We start from the raw sequence: 13,545 nt of genomic DNA on the forward strand, positions 1-13,545 counted from the left end.
CCATGGTTCGCCTGTTTGGAAATCAAACCTGTAAAGGAAGGAGTGCAGAGTTTCATTCATCAAGAGATTCTAAGTTCATATGCAATTATGTCTTAAATACACAGAAGTCTATGTTAATTATTCATATGAACATAAACTCACAGAATACACATTTGTTTTTAATGTGAAATAATAATTCCTTTCTTGTTCTAAATACATGTGAGTGGCTCAATAATCCACCTATTATCTTGCCACAATAATAAACAAATGGAGCTTACTGTACGCTGACAGCAGAGCAGTGCATGGCGTCAGACAGACAATGAATGAGCTGTAAAACAATAACAATTATACAAAGTGTCTCTGCATTAACTGCAGTGAAAAAACAATCGAGGGTATGTGTTGCCTTAACAAGCGTCCCTGACACAGCTGATGGTGACCCACACAGCAACAAAAAACATAATGTGTCGATGGGACTCTTGCCTGCGTGTGTAATAATGATTCATTACTATCTTTGGCCCCGTCCCTCTTTCCAGGAGGCCTCTCAGGTTCAGTCAATCCTTGCAGGATATTTGGAAAATGGCACCATTAAGACAAAACAAAGCAAACTGTCATGAAATGGTTTAACCATGCATTAACATTTCACCAAACACAACATATATCCTTCCAAGAGGCTGTGCATCAGAAACCAGAGGGAGTGTGAGTGGCGGTGGGGGCACCTTGCAGCTGCATCTCTGAGAGGATTGGGGGAATATGAGAGGCTTCAGATATCTCCACCAGGAAATATAAAATGCAAAGGAGATGCCAAAAATAAAGGCAGCACAATCAGACCAGTGTGTGAGGAGCCTCACAGGGAGTTCATTTGGCCACACAGTTAAGTAACATCTGTGAAATGAAGTCCTCTTAAATAAGAGAAGACTCAGGGAGTTATGGCCCTCACAAGGCTGGAGTGGAGCAACAAATGTGTCTTTGTATTTTAATTTAAGGGCTGGAGACGTGTAGATCACGTGCAGTGATCCTCTGAATCATCAGAACAATGACGCCCTCTAATGTGTGTAAAGTGTATTGCCTGCTGCGTCAGGTTGCTGAAATATAAACATATGAACTTTTTTCTAATATTTTCAGTATAAAGGAACAGTCAACCTAAAAAAATGAACACCCAGTCATTATCTACTCAATAGATGCCAATAGAAAGTTGTGGAAAAAACGCCCTATCTCGCAATGTTAAAGAAAGTGAGAAAACAATCCTGGATCAGTCCCTTTATTCAGATTTGCACCAAAGATTGAAGAGGTCTATTCTGGGCCAAGACCCGTCCTCCATCCAAGTATCATGGATATCCATTGAGTAGTTCTTGTATAATCCTGCTGACAAACCAACAAACCAACCAACATGGGTGAAGACATAACCTCCTTGGCAGAGGTAAAAATAGGTATGACTCCTTACACCTTAGCTGGCATAATCCAAGTCTCCAGATCCCAAAGTGATTAGAGAAGATGTTATTTACACCTTAAGTCAAAATCTTCTGAAGTGGCTGTATAAGCTTAACTGCACTTTGAAATATAAGGAACATCTTTTTTCAAATCAATTCGGGATCTCGAGGCTTCTGCAGTCTTGGATTATGTTTTGTTGTGTCCCCAATCTGCTTCAGTTTTAAAGGGAATATGCTACAGCGCTGTTTCACTGTGAAGCTCCAGAAATGTTTTATGGACGACAAAACTTCACGACTTTCCATCCACATGAGGGTGAGTAGGTAATTAACTAAGGTCATTTTGGGGTGAACTTTTCCTTTAATACCACAAACCTTTTCAAGGGAGACTATAATAATATCATCTTATTCTGGGCTTGGACAGCTTGACCTGTTCCAAGGCCTCACATCTGGAGACAATGACTTAAGTTTCCACAGTAACATAAATTCAGTGGGCAGACTGTTTATTTGCACCGCTAGTTACATGAGACAGTGACCACAGATTGAGCCACCATGGTTAGGAGGGATCATTTCAACATGCAGTCAGGAGTCCTGCCTTTAACCTTTTAATGGCGTCATTTACACCCAAGATGTGAATATTTTACATTTACACTGAATTCTGTAGCAAAAATATGAATTTTTATAGCAGATTCACAAAACTGGAAGGTCATATATAATTCAAGAGGCTGAGTATCAAACTATATTTATTGTATACAGTATAGGGACAACAAATAATGTACAAAAAAAGTGGAATATCTGCCAATGTGAACTTTTAAAATGAAGGCGGACATTCTTATAAAACAAGATTTCTACCAACACACAAGAGTCAACACAAACTAAGCATCTGTCGATAATGTTTGGATAGATTAATGGACAAATCGACAACACAGCATTGACTCAATGTTTGTTTATACAGTGAAGTATGAAGTATATATAAACGTAGATGAGCTCACTCAATATCTGCACCGGGAAAGGTGAATTATTTTTATTTTAAGTCCTGAAAAGAAAATGAATTTACACATCAAGAGAAGTTCTCCTGCTGTGCAACAACAAAGACCACTGCTACAGTCGCAGTAAACCCTTTACATCGATTTATATATTAACCAAAGCCTTTCATAAAAAGAACACTATTCATTTAGCTTTGTGGTCCAAAAACATTGCTGTACTTTATTTCCATTCAGTCAAATCTGCATTGAGGGTGACAGTATTGAGGTAAACCATCCATATGGATCTTTATCTGCATTTTTCTTAGCAAATGTTGAAGGTAAAATGGGCATGATACAACAAAGTCATTAACTGTTTATTAAACAAAAAGAGACAGCTAAAATGTACATTAGAAATATGGCATAGAGCCTTTAGCATCTATGGAGAGAAACCACCAGCTCCTTTCCAGCAGTTTTCCACATAGCAATCAATCAAGTACATGAATTAAAACTAGTTGAACCCATCCTGAATTTCAATGTTTACAACAATCTGGAAAACTTAAACAAAAGAAAACAAAAAAAGATTTTGGCATGTAGTTCAGCTTATGGTTTATGAGACATGCAGGAGGTCATCTCAACATCAAAAGAACAGCGAGTTATTTTCATTATGAGCCAAATCTGAGCTGAGACGTGTCCCTGCCTTGGACAATTTCAAATCGTCCATTTATGCGACTAAAACATGTCTTTAAAAAAAAGTTACCCTGCATCTCAAAGTTAGGATTTGGCCCCAAATGAAAAACTCCTACTACCTTCTTTTATGTTGTGAGGAGCCTGACGTTTAGCCAAGCACAGTGGGGGAAAAAAAGAATGAAGTAAAAACAGAACAGAAATAAACAATTACAACATAGAAAAAAAAAAAAAAAAAAAAAAAAAAAAAAAAGGTGTGGATGTTCTTCCAAGAGTCCACGTCCCACTTAAGAAAAGACTCCTCCCGTCTGTTGTTGAAATACATCAATAGTGTCCTCGTCCTCCATCTCCAGCTGGAACAGATTAAACAGATTACACATTAGTAATTCAAGAGCACAGATATTGTTTATTCTACAGCAAATGTAAAGTTTTCCTTGTCATGGAAGCACAGCTGGGTATGAAACCCTCAATGTGTCTTGCACAAAGCATTTCCAAGTACCATAAACTGGCATTCATCATCATTTTTATGTCTTCAGGTAATTTCTTGGATTAATGCTTGTAAGCCTTTTGTTAAATGAAGAAGGGGTAAAAAAAAAAAAAAAAAAAAAAGGCGTCCTCACAGTAAGGTATCAAAGAAAAGTGTTGATTTGGTTTCAGATCGGACACTCTGACATCATACTGGGAGTACTTTAAAATGTTACCCTGCCCTAGTTGGAAGATTGCCCTTTGTATTGGATTTGTTAGGTATTGTTTATCTTTCAAAAATCATTTTCACCTTAAGCAAATGGGGTTAAGACCCGTCCTACAACATGACAATGTCCTGCCATCTACAAACATTTCCACACTGATTAAACCAATAGGATCTAAACATTCATCCAGCTTTAAAGAAATAGAAATAGATAATTTGGGGAAAATTCCCTTCTTTCAATGCGATAAAACCTCAACCATGCAAGATGCAGTCACGAAACTTAACAATCATGTAGTTGCGATCTAATGTGCGATGAAATGTTGTAATCATATTTCTTAATGACATTTCATCTTGTTATTCTCATGTCACCTCATGCCATGTTGTTTAAACATTAGTTTAAACGTTTCCAGAAAATACACAATAAAAATCGTCCCATATAAACAATATAATCAAATTATTTTCTGGGTGTTTCCTCCCTGCGCATGCCCACCGTCCTAACACAAATGCGTCGTGAATGCATGACGTAAAATTACTTTCTGTGCATGTCTCACAGCTGATTCGATTAAATTTGTTGTTGCATGTAAAACACCAGACCCCATTAATCCCATCCGATGCTAACAGTGAAGAAATATTGCTCACGTTATCATAGCTATTGACTAGTCATGGGCAGGAACGTCAACATGTGTCATAGCTGGTATTATCCCATCGCAAGATGACTAGAGTCAAACAAACTGAATTGTAAATAATCATCTCCATGACTAGACCCCATGAGTCCAGCGGTCACCAACCTGCGCAGGTGTGTCCGTTTCATTTATTGGCTGTCCATCAAACCTAAACCTTATCTGACGAATTGACAATCCCTGTGAAAGAAAGAACAGACACAAAGCATAAGTTAGATTGTGCATACAGTTAACTCACAACAAATCAATATAAACGACAGTTCATTGATCTAATATACTGTTGTTAGTCAGCTCATCTCACATCAATAACACAGGACATTAAAAAGGTTCATGTTTGAGACATCTTGAATAAACTTACCTGTCTTTCGCAGTATGCTTTCATTAGTTTGCTGAGCGGAGTATGCCTTTTTATTTTGAACTGTACGACTGAGCCATCCTGACCAGCTACCTTGAGGTTGATGTGGTCGTTCTCCGTCTTCACTCCTTCCTGCAACAAAAAACCGTCAACATACCGGTGTTCAGCATCGACCTGGGATCAGATCATCTGCAGGCTGTCGACCACCTTAATGTGTCGGTGGTGGCTCGTACCGAGAGGAATGATACCGACTTCATCACTCGATCTGCGGCTAATGAATCCAGCCGATTAAACTACACAGTTTCACTGGCATGCACAGCGAAGGCGAGAAAGAAGCAGATGGACATGCATAGTAAAATGTAAGAAAGAGGCATTAATGAAGACGCTCCTCTTCCTGTTTTAAACACCGTCTGTTACTACAAGCAGCCGCCGACGCACTGAGGTGATCAGCACCAGCTCTCGGTAATGTGAACACCGGTTACAGCTAGCATGGCATTAAAACTACAACTTAACTAGCCAGCAAGCTAACTTAAGTTAGATATCGTTTATAAAGACGAGCCTGGTCTGAGATGTGGGCTTCACCAGCCAAAACACCGCACACACTCACACACTCCTCTGGGCTCTTCCCAGGGTTAGCATAGCAAGCTAGTCCGTGCTCAAACTGGCGCAGAAAGCCACAATGGCGCAAACGAGAGGAAAACAAATCATTCATTTTACTCGCCATCTCTTAAACCGACGTTGGCTATCCTATCTCAATTAAACGGCGAGCCGTAGCCGAGCAGGGGTGGATGTTGATAATTTGTGGTACGGTGCAAACCCTAAAGTATGCGCCCAAAACCAAAAAGATCCGCAAATTGGTCAACCTTTGTTTTCTGCCTCGACCCGCTCAAATGCGGTATGTGCAGCCTGGAAACGGGGCTAGCTTAGCAGCCTGTGCTAACGTTAAACTAGCAACCGGCTTTATGTGCTAACATGGCATCAGCGGTGGAGAAACGCAGTACTGACCTTTGGCTTTTCTTCAGACATTGTGCTGTTTTCCCAGGGATTTCTTTAAACGTGGAGACAGGCTGTTAGCTGTGCGGCGGGTTATCAGCTCCTCCGGCTCTCTCGTTTGCTCCAGGAGCGCGCACTCACATTTAAAATGTCATTCGATCAAAACGGTCACGTGCTCCGCTTTTTCCTCGGGGCCGCGGATACGTGAGCGCGCAAGGATACTTTGCGCGTGCCCGTGAGATAGGTAAAACAAAAGGGGCCCCACTGCAAGGCAGGCCAGGGATACTCTGACAAGCTGTAAACCCCAAGAGGTGAAGCAATTAATCTTAAAAGTCCACTGCAGTGGGAGACAGACACACAACAAACCAGCCACAAATATCATGCTAACAATATGACCACGACCAAACAAAACAAATAGTATTTGTGTGGGATGATGTGGGATATGTAAGCAATGGTAAAATGTATATAATGTCCAGTTAACTTTTAACATATCACACATCACATTCTTTTTGTTTGTTTGTTTGTTTGTCTGTTTTGTTTTGTTTTGCTGTCACTTGAGTGTAAATACATTAATAGTGCTAACTTACAACCACAGTCTGCTGACCTGCATGACTGGGACTGCTGCTCAGTTTGGTAAAGGTGCAACATGTAGCGCTCAAAGCTAACAAAAATGATCAACAAAATGTGAAGAAAACAACAGTTGTGACATTATGCGAAAGATGATTATGTATTTGTGTTGCACAGATATCCTCTGAAGTTAGCATGCTAACCAGCTAGCATTACTCCCACAGAGCGAACTGAGCTAGCTAATAGAGCGTGTCATTTTCACCTTTTTCTGTGCCGAGGCGGCGGCCATCTTGCTGTTGGTGAGGCATGTTGAAAGATGGGTAGTTCACTGAGCAATTTACAACAAAACTAGATGGTGTTTTACTTTATTAATAACAAACTCTGACTTTCTTGACTTGGAAAATTAACTTTTAAATTTACAAACACCATATTTGTGGTTCATGGCACAATTCAAATGGGATTGAAAAATTATTTGTCTCTCTCTCCATACAAAGTTTTTCTGAAATAAGGTCCCATGGGGTCCACTGGAAGGGGCATGGCTTCGGCTCACTATAAGCTCTCAGTCCTTCACCCAATAGGACCGCGGCTAACTGAGCTAACTAGATAATGGCAGCCACTGTTAGCAGTAGTTAGCAGACACTCGGGTGATATACTGCCTCCTATTTGCAATCTCTTGCATATTGCCCCTTTAAACGCTCCTTATTTCAGCTGCTGTTACCAGAAGGCCTACTTTTACACACGTTTGTACAGACTGACATAAAACAAAATACATCCCATGATGACAACCTTCCAGTGGTTTGACTTTTCAAAACTAAAGATGCGGGGCATTGTCTCAATATGTGGGACACAGGGACCGGGGAAAAAAATGTTGTGCAGTCCAACCTAAAGTGGGACACCTAGTCACCCAAAATGGTAACCATTTTTATGCATAAAAAGCAGACTCTTGTGAGGGGATGGGATTAAATATTGCATATGGAATAAAATCTAAAGTATCTAGTCTAAAGGATTTCTGGGTAAGGCTCGTACAATTAAGAATTGTACTTTGATACAATTAGCCCCCAACTACACATTATATAGATGTGGAATTAGAGATTAGTTGCATTGTTTGGTGGACTGTGTGAATTATCTGCTTTCCCATGATAATCGAAGGGCTGGGCCCAGATGACTATAATGCTTGAACAGCAAATTATTCTCAGGAACTGAATCGTGCGTGGAGTACTTCCTTTTTATGAGGGTGATGGAAATGTCATATAAGATGTGTGAATAAGGACGAAAAGTATTGCTGCAAGTGAAAGTGTGAGGTGGAGGCACTGACATTGATTTCCACTATTGAGTTTCTTTCTTTATCTCCCAAAAGCCTCTTTGCATTTTGGCTGACCCCTCTTGTTGCTGTCTTTGTGTTTGGGTGGATTGGGGATGTTGTGAGTTTGGAAATTGATGTACAGTTAAAAAACAAAAAGAAAATCTTAGCCATCTAATAGTAAATTGGTCACAATTTGTTTTTATCAACAGCTGCACAAAAATCACAATGTCTCATACGTAGTTCAAGAACACATCTTCTCTTTTACCCAAGAAAGTTTGTGATTCTTATCTTTTATCAACAGATGAAATAGAAAACTGTAAAATGTGTTACATGTTATGATGAATTTTTATACAAAATAAATGTTGCATCTTAGGCATGAATGGCAATCAGTAAAATGGTGCGTATTACAAATATTGTATAAAAATTAAACTGCTAATTATAAAAGAAGCACCACATGCACCGATCTGAAGTTGTTCAAATCTTACAATACTGCATTTTATGCAAAAAAAAACAATCATCACAAACAACATCATGGTGGGCAAAATGTTTTTGCAGGTTTGCCCTGACATCTAGTTTCCTGTACGGACAGAGAAACAAGTTAACTGAACAGATTTATAATCATTTACATCAAAATGAAGCATAAGAAATATTAATCTAGTATAAAGCAGAGAGGAATGTGGAAAACAAGAATAAAACATTAGGCGAAGAGATCATGTTTGAATATATAGTGTCAAAATTATTTCAGAGCATCTTGCACTAACACTGAAGTCCAATCAGATAATCACAGTTTATCTTATACTACATATTTATCACGTATGACATCAGTGAGATCATTTTAAGGGATTTTATAAGGAATATCGGCTGTGAATCTTCTTAATGATCGTCCATACGGGCGTATGGATTACCCTTCGCCAGACCTGAAAGAATAATGGAGAGATTAACATTTGAAATTGTGGGTTTAATGAAATTAACTCTAAAATCTGTTTCTTTCAAAAATCATTGTGGTCAAAAACTCTGGAATTTAATGTGCATCCGTAAACAAAGTAAATGTTCTCCAGTGGATGGCGCTACTGAATCAAATTTGTTGTTTTTATGTTGCTTTTTTCTCTTGATTGTCAAAGACTCCTTTGTTGTTCACTTGATTCATCGTTAACATGCCTCTTTATATATTTTATCATGTCTTATGTTTCCCTCAGCCTGCTTTAATTCAACTGTTTCATCACTGTGCATGTAAACACAGCTTAATCAAGCTTAACAAGCATCTTTGTGATTCAAAATTTCCATTTATAAACCCACTCAAACGAGACAAACAAGAAATGTGTCTCACCATATTTCGTCCTGATTTCATCATGTCTCAGCTGCATTTCTGTTCTCCTGTTGGAGATGAAACAAAGACAAATTGTTAGAGGACTGAGAACACTGGTCGCACTCACGCCTACAGTGTTTGAATCCATGATGGTACATGCCAAAACCCAGTTTAATATTTTAAATAACAATGAAAACTCATCATTTGGCATTTACAGAATGATAGAATGACATTGTAGTGCACGTTGGTGGTGATTAATGTGATGTGTTTAAATGTGGCTGCCACTTAAAAACTGGTTCAACAGTGTTTTTCTATCTGCACGTTTTAGAGAAAAAAAGGTTCAATTGTCTTTTGTCTTTTTGCAACTTTTATCAAAATAATTATGTGTTTATCTACCTGTTGAAGAGTGCAGACAGAGCAGAAGAGACTGTTTATGGTTATATTTTTACTGAGTGACAGAATAAGTCTAATGTGTTTTATATTTTAATTGTAGTTAAATTGGTAATTGACCTCTCTTTCTGACGAGACTTCCTCATTCGGGTTTGTCGTTCCGCCTTTGCGTCGTCTCTCTTGTTCCTGGAATTTGACAACATTAAATGTTTATTATTATTATTACTATATTATGCATTATGTCAATATTCAGAAAAGTTATGTTTTTGTAAATAATAAATTACATTGCAATATAAATGGCAATAGTAAAACACCAGTCAGTCAATTAATCAATCCAAGAATTGATAAGTATGACCAAAAACATCAGCGTCTCCTCTTCATCCAACACCCATTGTCAAATTAACTAGCTCAATAAAAATAGCAATGTTATTTTCAGAGCTAAACCACAGTTACAAATTCTGGCAGGCTTTAGGAGACAGCGGTATCAGCCTCGCCTCGCCTCACAGAAAAACAGCCCATTGTGTTTCCCCCTCGTCCTCCTCCTTCCATGTAGATCCAGATTTCACAGCAAACACTCGACGTGACTCAACGCTGCTTACCCGACTTTCTCACACTTGCAGCAGCAGAGGCAGCAAACAAAAGTGCCGATAAGGATGACGCCCGCCACCACCGACACGGTGATGATCAAAATCTGGAAGTTTACTGGAAGTCACAAAGAAAGAGGAAACACTGAGATTCAGTTAATGTTGAAACGTGTCATATCCTGTGGAATAGAAACCAAATATGTTACCTCTTTTTAGACCTCAACCAGCTGAAGCATCTAATAACTTTATCTGAAGTCTATATACTATAGGGCTGTAATTAACGACTAGTTTCATGTTGATTAACCTTTTGATGATTATTTTGATTGAATTTTTCATCGTGTAACTTCTAAAATAGCGTGAGGTTGTGCAGGATTAGTCGATTAAAGTTGTTTAAACATATTATTGTCAGTTCATTAATGTACACTCACATTTTGGAAAGTCTTTCTAGTCTAATGTTGCTTTAGACAACAGCGTTTGTTACTAGTGCTAACAACAGCGTTTGTTACTAGTGCTAACAACGGCGTTTAACTTTTCAACTTTTCAACATCTAAGCTGTAATATACACATTTGTTTTGACAATGTTAAAGATGCAATATGTCAGAATTGTTAGCTCATTTAGCCATGCAGCTAGCCAGGGAGTATGTGTTTACATACAAGGTTTTCAGGCCCAGAGCTAACTTATTAGCATGCTAACTTCAGTAGATATCTCTACAACAGGATATATATGGCACCTTTAACCTTTTAGATAAAATATTATTAAATTTTGACTGTTTTCTGAGTGTTTTCTTACATTTAGACTAGTCAACTAGTCTAAGTTTGAACGTGTTATTCACAAATCACTTGAGCACAACATGAGGATTCAAATAACTCTTTCTTGTGCAACTGACAAACCAAAACCTTGAAAATTGCAGCTAGCTGGAAAGTAGGTGTTTACCTCTAGACCACTGAAAGAATGAGGTTTTCAAGCCTGGCGCTAGCTCATTAGCATGCTAACTTCAGTATATCTCTACAACAGGAGACATATTGCACCTTTAACCTTTAAGATAAAATGTTTTCTGAGTGTTTTCTTACTTTTAGACAAGTCAACGTCGGATTCCAACATGAGGTGTTTAAATGGCTCTTTTTTGTGCAACTTACATGTCAAAACCTTAAAATATTCACTTTACTATCCAGTTAGAAAGAAAAGCAGCATCACAATCGAGCAACTGTAACTAGAAAAACTAACTAAGAGAAGCTACCTGCTGCTAACTGTGTGCTGTTTATGACTGTATCTACCGTTAGCTTGTTAGCACAGTTAGCCAACACAAGACATATTGCACTTTTAACCTTTTAGAAACAATTTCACGCAATTTTGACTGTTTGAGTGTTTTCTGAATTTTAGATTTAGTCTTAGTTTAAACTTGTGATTCGAGTTTCAAAACTGAGATTGTATCTTTAGGGTTAAAGGTGCAATACGTCTTGTGTTGGAGAGACAGAAGAAAGAAAAGCAGCCTCACAAACGAGAAGCTGCACCTAGAAAACATCACGGTAATGGTTTTCTTCGCTTGAAAATCAACTCAAGTAATTAATTAATTGCTAATTAAAATAGTTGTCATTTAATTTAAAACAAAATATATATTCTCTTTCCTACACAAATCCCCAAAACACTGGCAGGATTGACCCAGATTTGACATTAATTGTTATCTGAGGCCTTTCTTACCCCAGCACACCCCCCACCGGGCATCATTCAGGGGACACACACTCCTGGGGGGCAGGATCTTTCCTACTGGGTAGTCGACGCATAGTTTGGTTGGTTCGCACCACAAACACTGCAACAAAAAGACAGCAGCAAACACAGTGCTTTGTGTCTTATCTTTGGTATTTACAGTCACACATCAGCCACAAAACTAAAAACTGTTGACTTACTGCCACATTCTGCAGACAGTCAGAACAAGAGGAGTTGGATTTCAGGGCACAAGGAACTGAAACACAGAGAGGTTATGGTGTGTTATATTGGTGCAGTTATATAAATGCTGCATACAGGAAAAGAAATAAAATAATAAAAACTCACAGGAGGTTTAATTTTCTGCCCACAGTGACAAATCAGCAGTGCTTGCAACAACAAAGTCCACAGTGATTCACACACTTTGCTCCAAGAAAAACAGTAAAGTTGCTTTTTGTTCTACACAACTAATGTCCTTACCATGAATAATGTGATTATCTTTGTTCATTAGTGAAAATCCGTTCTGCTGCTTGTCATGTGACAGCCTCCTGACTTTGACTCCGGCCGGACAAAAACAAAGCACAAGAGAAAGTTTTTTTAAAAACAGAGGAAACTTACCCGGAGCTGGAGAAGGAGTCTGCGCCTCTGAGCTCACAACAACACCGCAGAAAGTCAACACAAACACACACACCGAGGCTCCACAAACTCCCGACATCGTGAGGCGAGCTGAGACCATCGACTGCATGGAAAAGACGAACAAACTAACGTGTGTGTGTGTGTGTGTGTGTGTGTGTGTGTGTGTGTGTGTGTGTGTGTGTGGAGAGAGGAGGCTGGAGGGTGGGCCCGGGCTTACAGGGGCTGACGTCATGAACTCCTGACGCTGGCGTCATGAAACAGCTGCACAGAGAAACATCTGCAATCCTGTCAGAAGATATGTGTAGAAAACCTCTTATCAATACTTTAGATGCTGTAACTAATTAATGGTTAATGACTCGTGTACCATTGTATTTATTTTTCATTCAACATCTGCATTTTTTTTTAACACAGACTGTCATAAACCCGTCATTAATGGCTTAATATAATTTTTTTTAGATAACTAAATTCTGCTGACAGCTTATTAGAAATAAAGAAACAAATTTATTATTATTATTTTTAAAATAAATGATGTTCTTAACATTTGTAACAACATAACTGATTGGAAAGTTAGACCCATTACTAAAAACGAAATGCAATTAAACAACTATAATGTAGCTCGAGTAACTGATCTATAAAACATTTCATTGACATTTAAATGTTATTTGTTGAAACTTTAAATGGGCAGTGTGTAGTTTTGGAGAAGAAATTCAAACTTTTAATATTTACAATATCAGTGATGTAATTATACATTTTTTCCTCCCATAACTGAATAAATAAGCTGTTCTCAGAGGAAAATAAGGTCCTCAGAACACTGTTTGAAGCTGGAAAGGTGGCAGGTATTTATTTGGTGTGACTACAAAGTTAAAGGTGGAGCCATCTCAGTCTATCCAGCTTAACCAAAATCAGTGTGCTGCTAATCTGAGGATATAATGAAGGCCATGACTGTTTCATGTGCTCTGTAACATCTGTCATATTAGTTGGGTTTTATTTAAAAAAGTGTATGTTACTGTCCTCAAAAACAATACTATTTCATTGTTAATTCTCACAAATTCTATTTAATTAACAAATGTATTTGTAGTGTCAGACTTGAGTGCAAAATCTTTAATAAAAAAACGTGTACTCCTGTAAAAATAATGGAAATGTTATGGTTATTTACAGATTTCTTTATTTTTACATTAAACATGTAAACTCACTGTCTGTTTTTGTAATTGTCTAGATATTTTTGCCTTTTTCAAAAGTATGGGAAACATCTGTAAAATAAACATGATTTCAACATTTCTTTCTCTTTT

At 38.1% G+C, this 13,545-nt stretch overlaps 2 protein-coding genes across 2 annotated transcripts; both read right to left on the bottom strand.

Moving 5' to 3' along the window:
* Positions 1-2,129: 2,129 nt before the first annotated feature.
* sumo3b (small ubiquitin like modifier 3b) lies at positions 2,130-5,888 on the bottom strand. Its single transcript, XM_073474242.1, has 4 exons — positions 5,781-5,888; positions 4,779-4,907; positions 4,529-4,600; positions 2,130-3,405 (listed from the first exon to the last, which is right to left on the bottom strand). The coding sequence occupies exons 1-4, from the start codon at positions 5,799-5,801 to the stop codon at positions 3,340-3,342; spliced, it is 288 nt and encodes a 95-aa protein (XP_073330343.1). The 5' UTR covers positions 5,802-5,888; the 3' UTR covers positions 2,130-3,339.
* A 1,928-nt stretch (positions 5,889-7,816) lies between these two features.
* pttg1ipb (PTTG1 interacting protein b) lies at positions 7,817-12,424 on the bottom strand. Its single transcript, XM_073473843.1, has 7 exons — positions 12,239-12,424; positions 11,824-11,879; positions 11,618-11,726; positions 9,934-10,036; positions 9,455-9,520; positions 8,966-9,012; positions 7,817-8,555 (listed from the first exon to the last, which is right to left on the bottom strand). The coding sequence occupies exons 1-7, from the start codon at positions 12,363-12,365 to the stop codon at positions 8,512-8,514; spliced, it is 552 nt and encodes a 183-aa protein (XP_073329944.1). The 5' UTR covers positions 12,366-12,424; the 3' UTR covers positions 7,817-8,511.
* Between the last annotated feature and the right edge of the window lie 1,121 nt (positions 12,425-13,545).

The sequence above is a fragment of the Pagrus major genome, chromosome 9 (genome assembly GCF_040436345.1).
Source record: "Pagrus major chromosome 9, Pma_NU_1.0".
Classification (NCBI taxonomy): domain Eukaryota; kingdom Metazoa; phylum Chordata; class Actinopteri; order Spariformes; family Sparidae; genus Pagrus; species Pagrus major.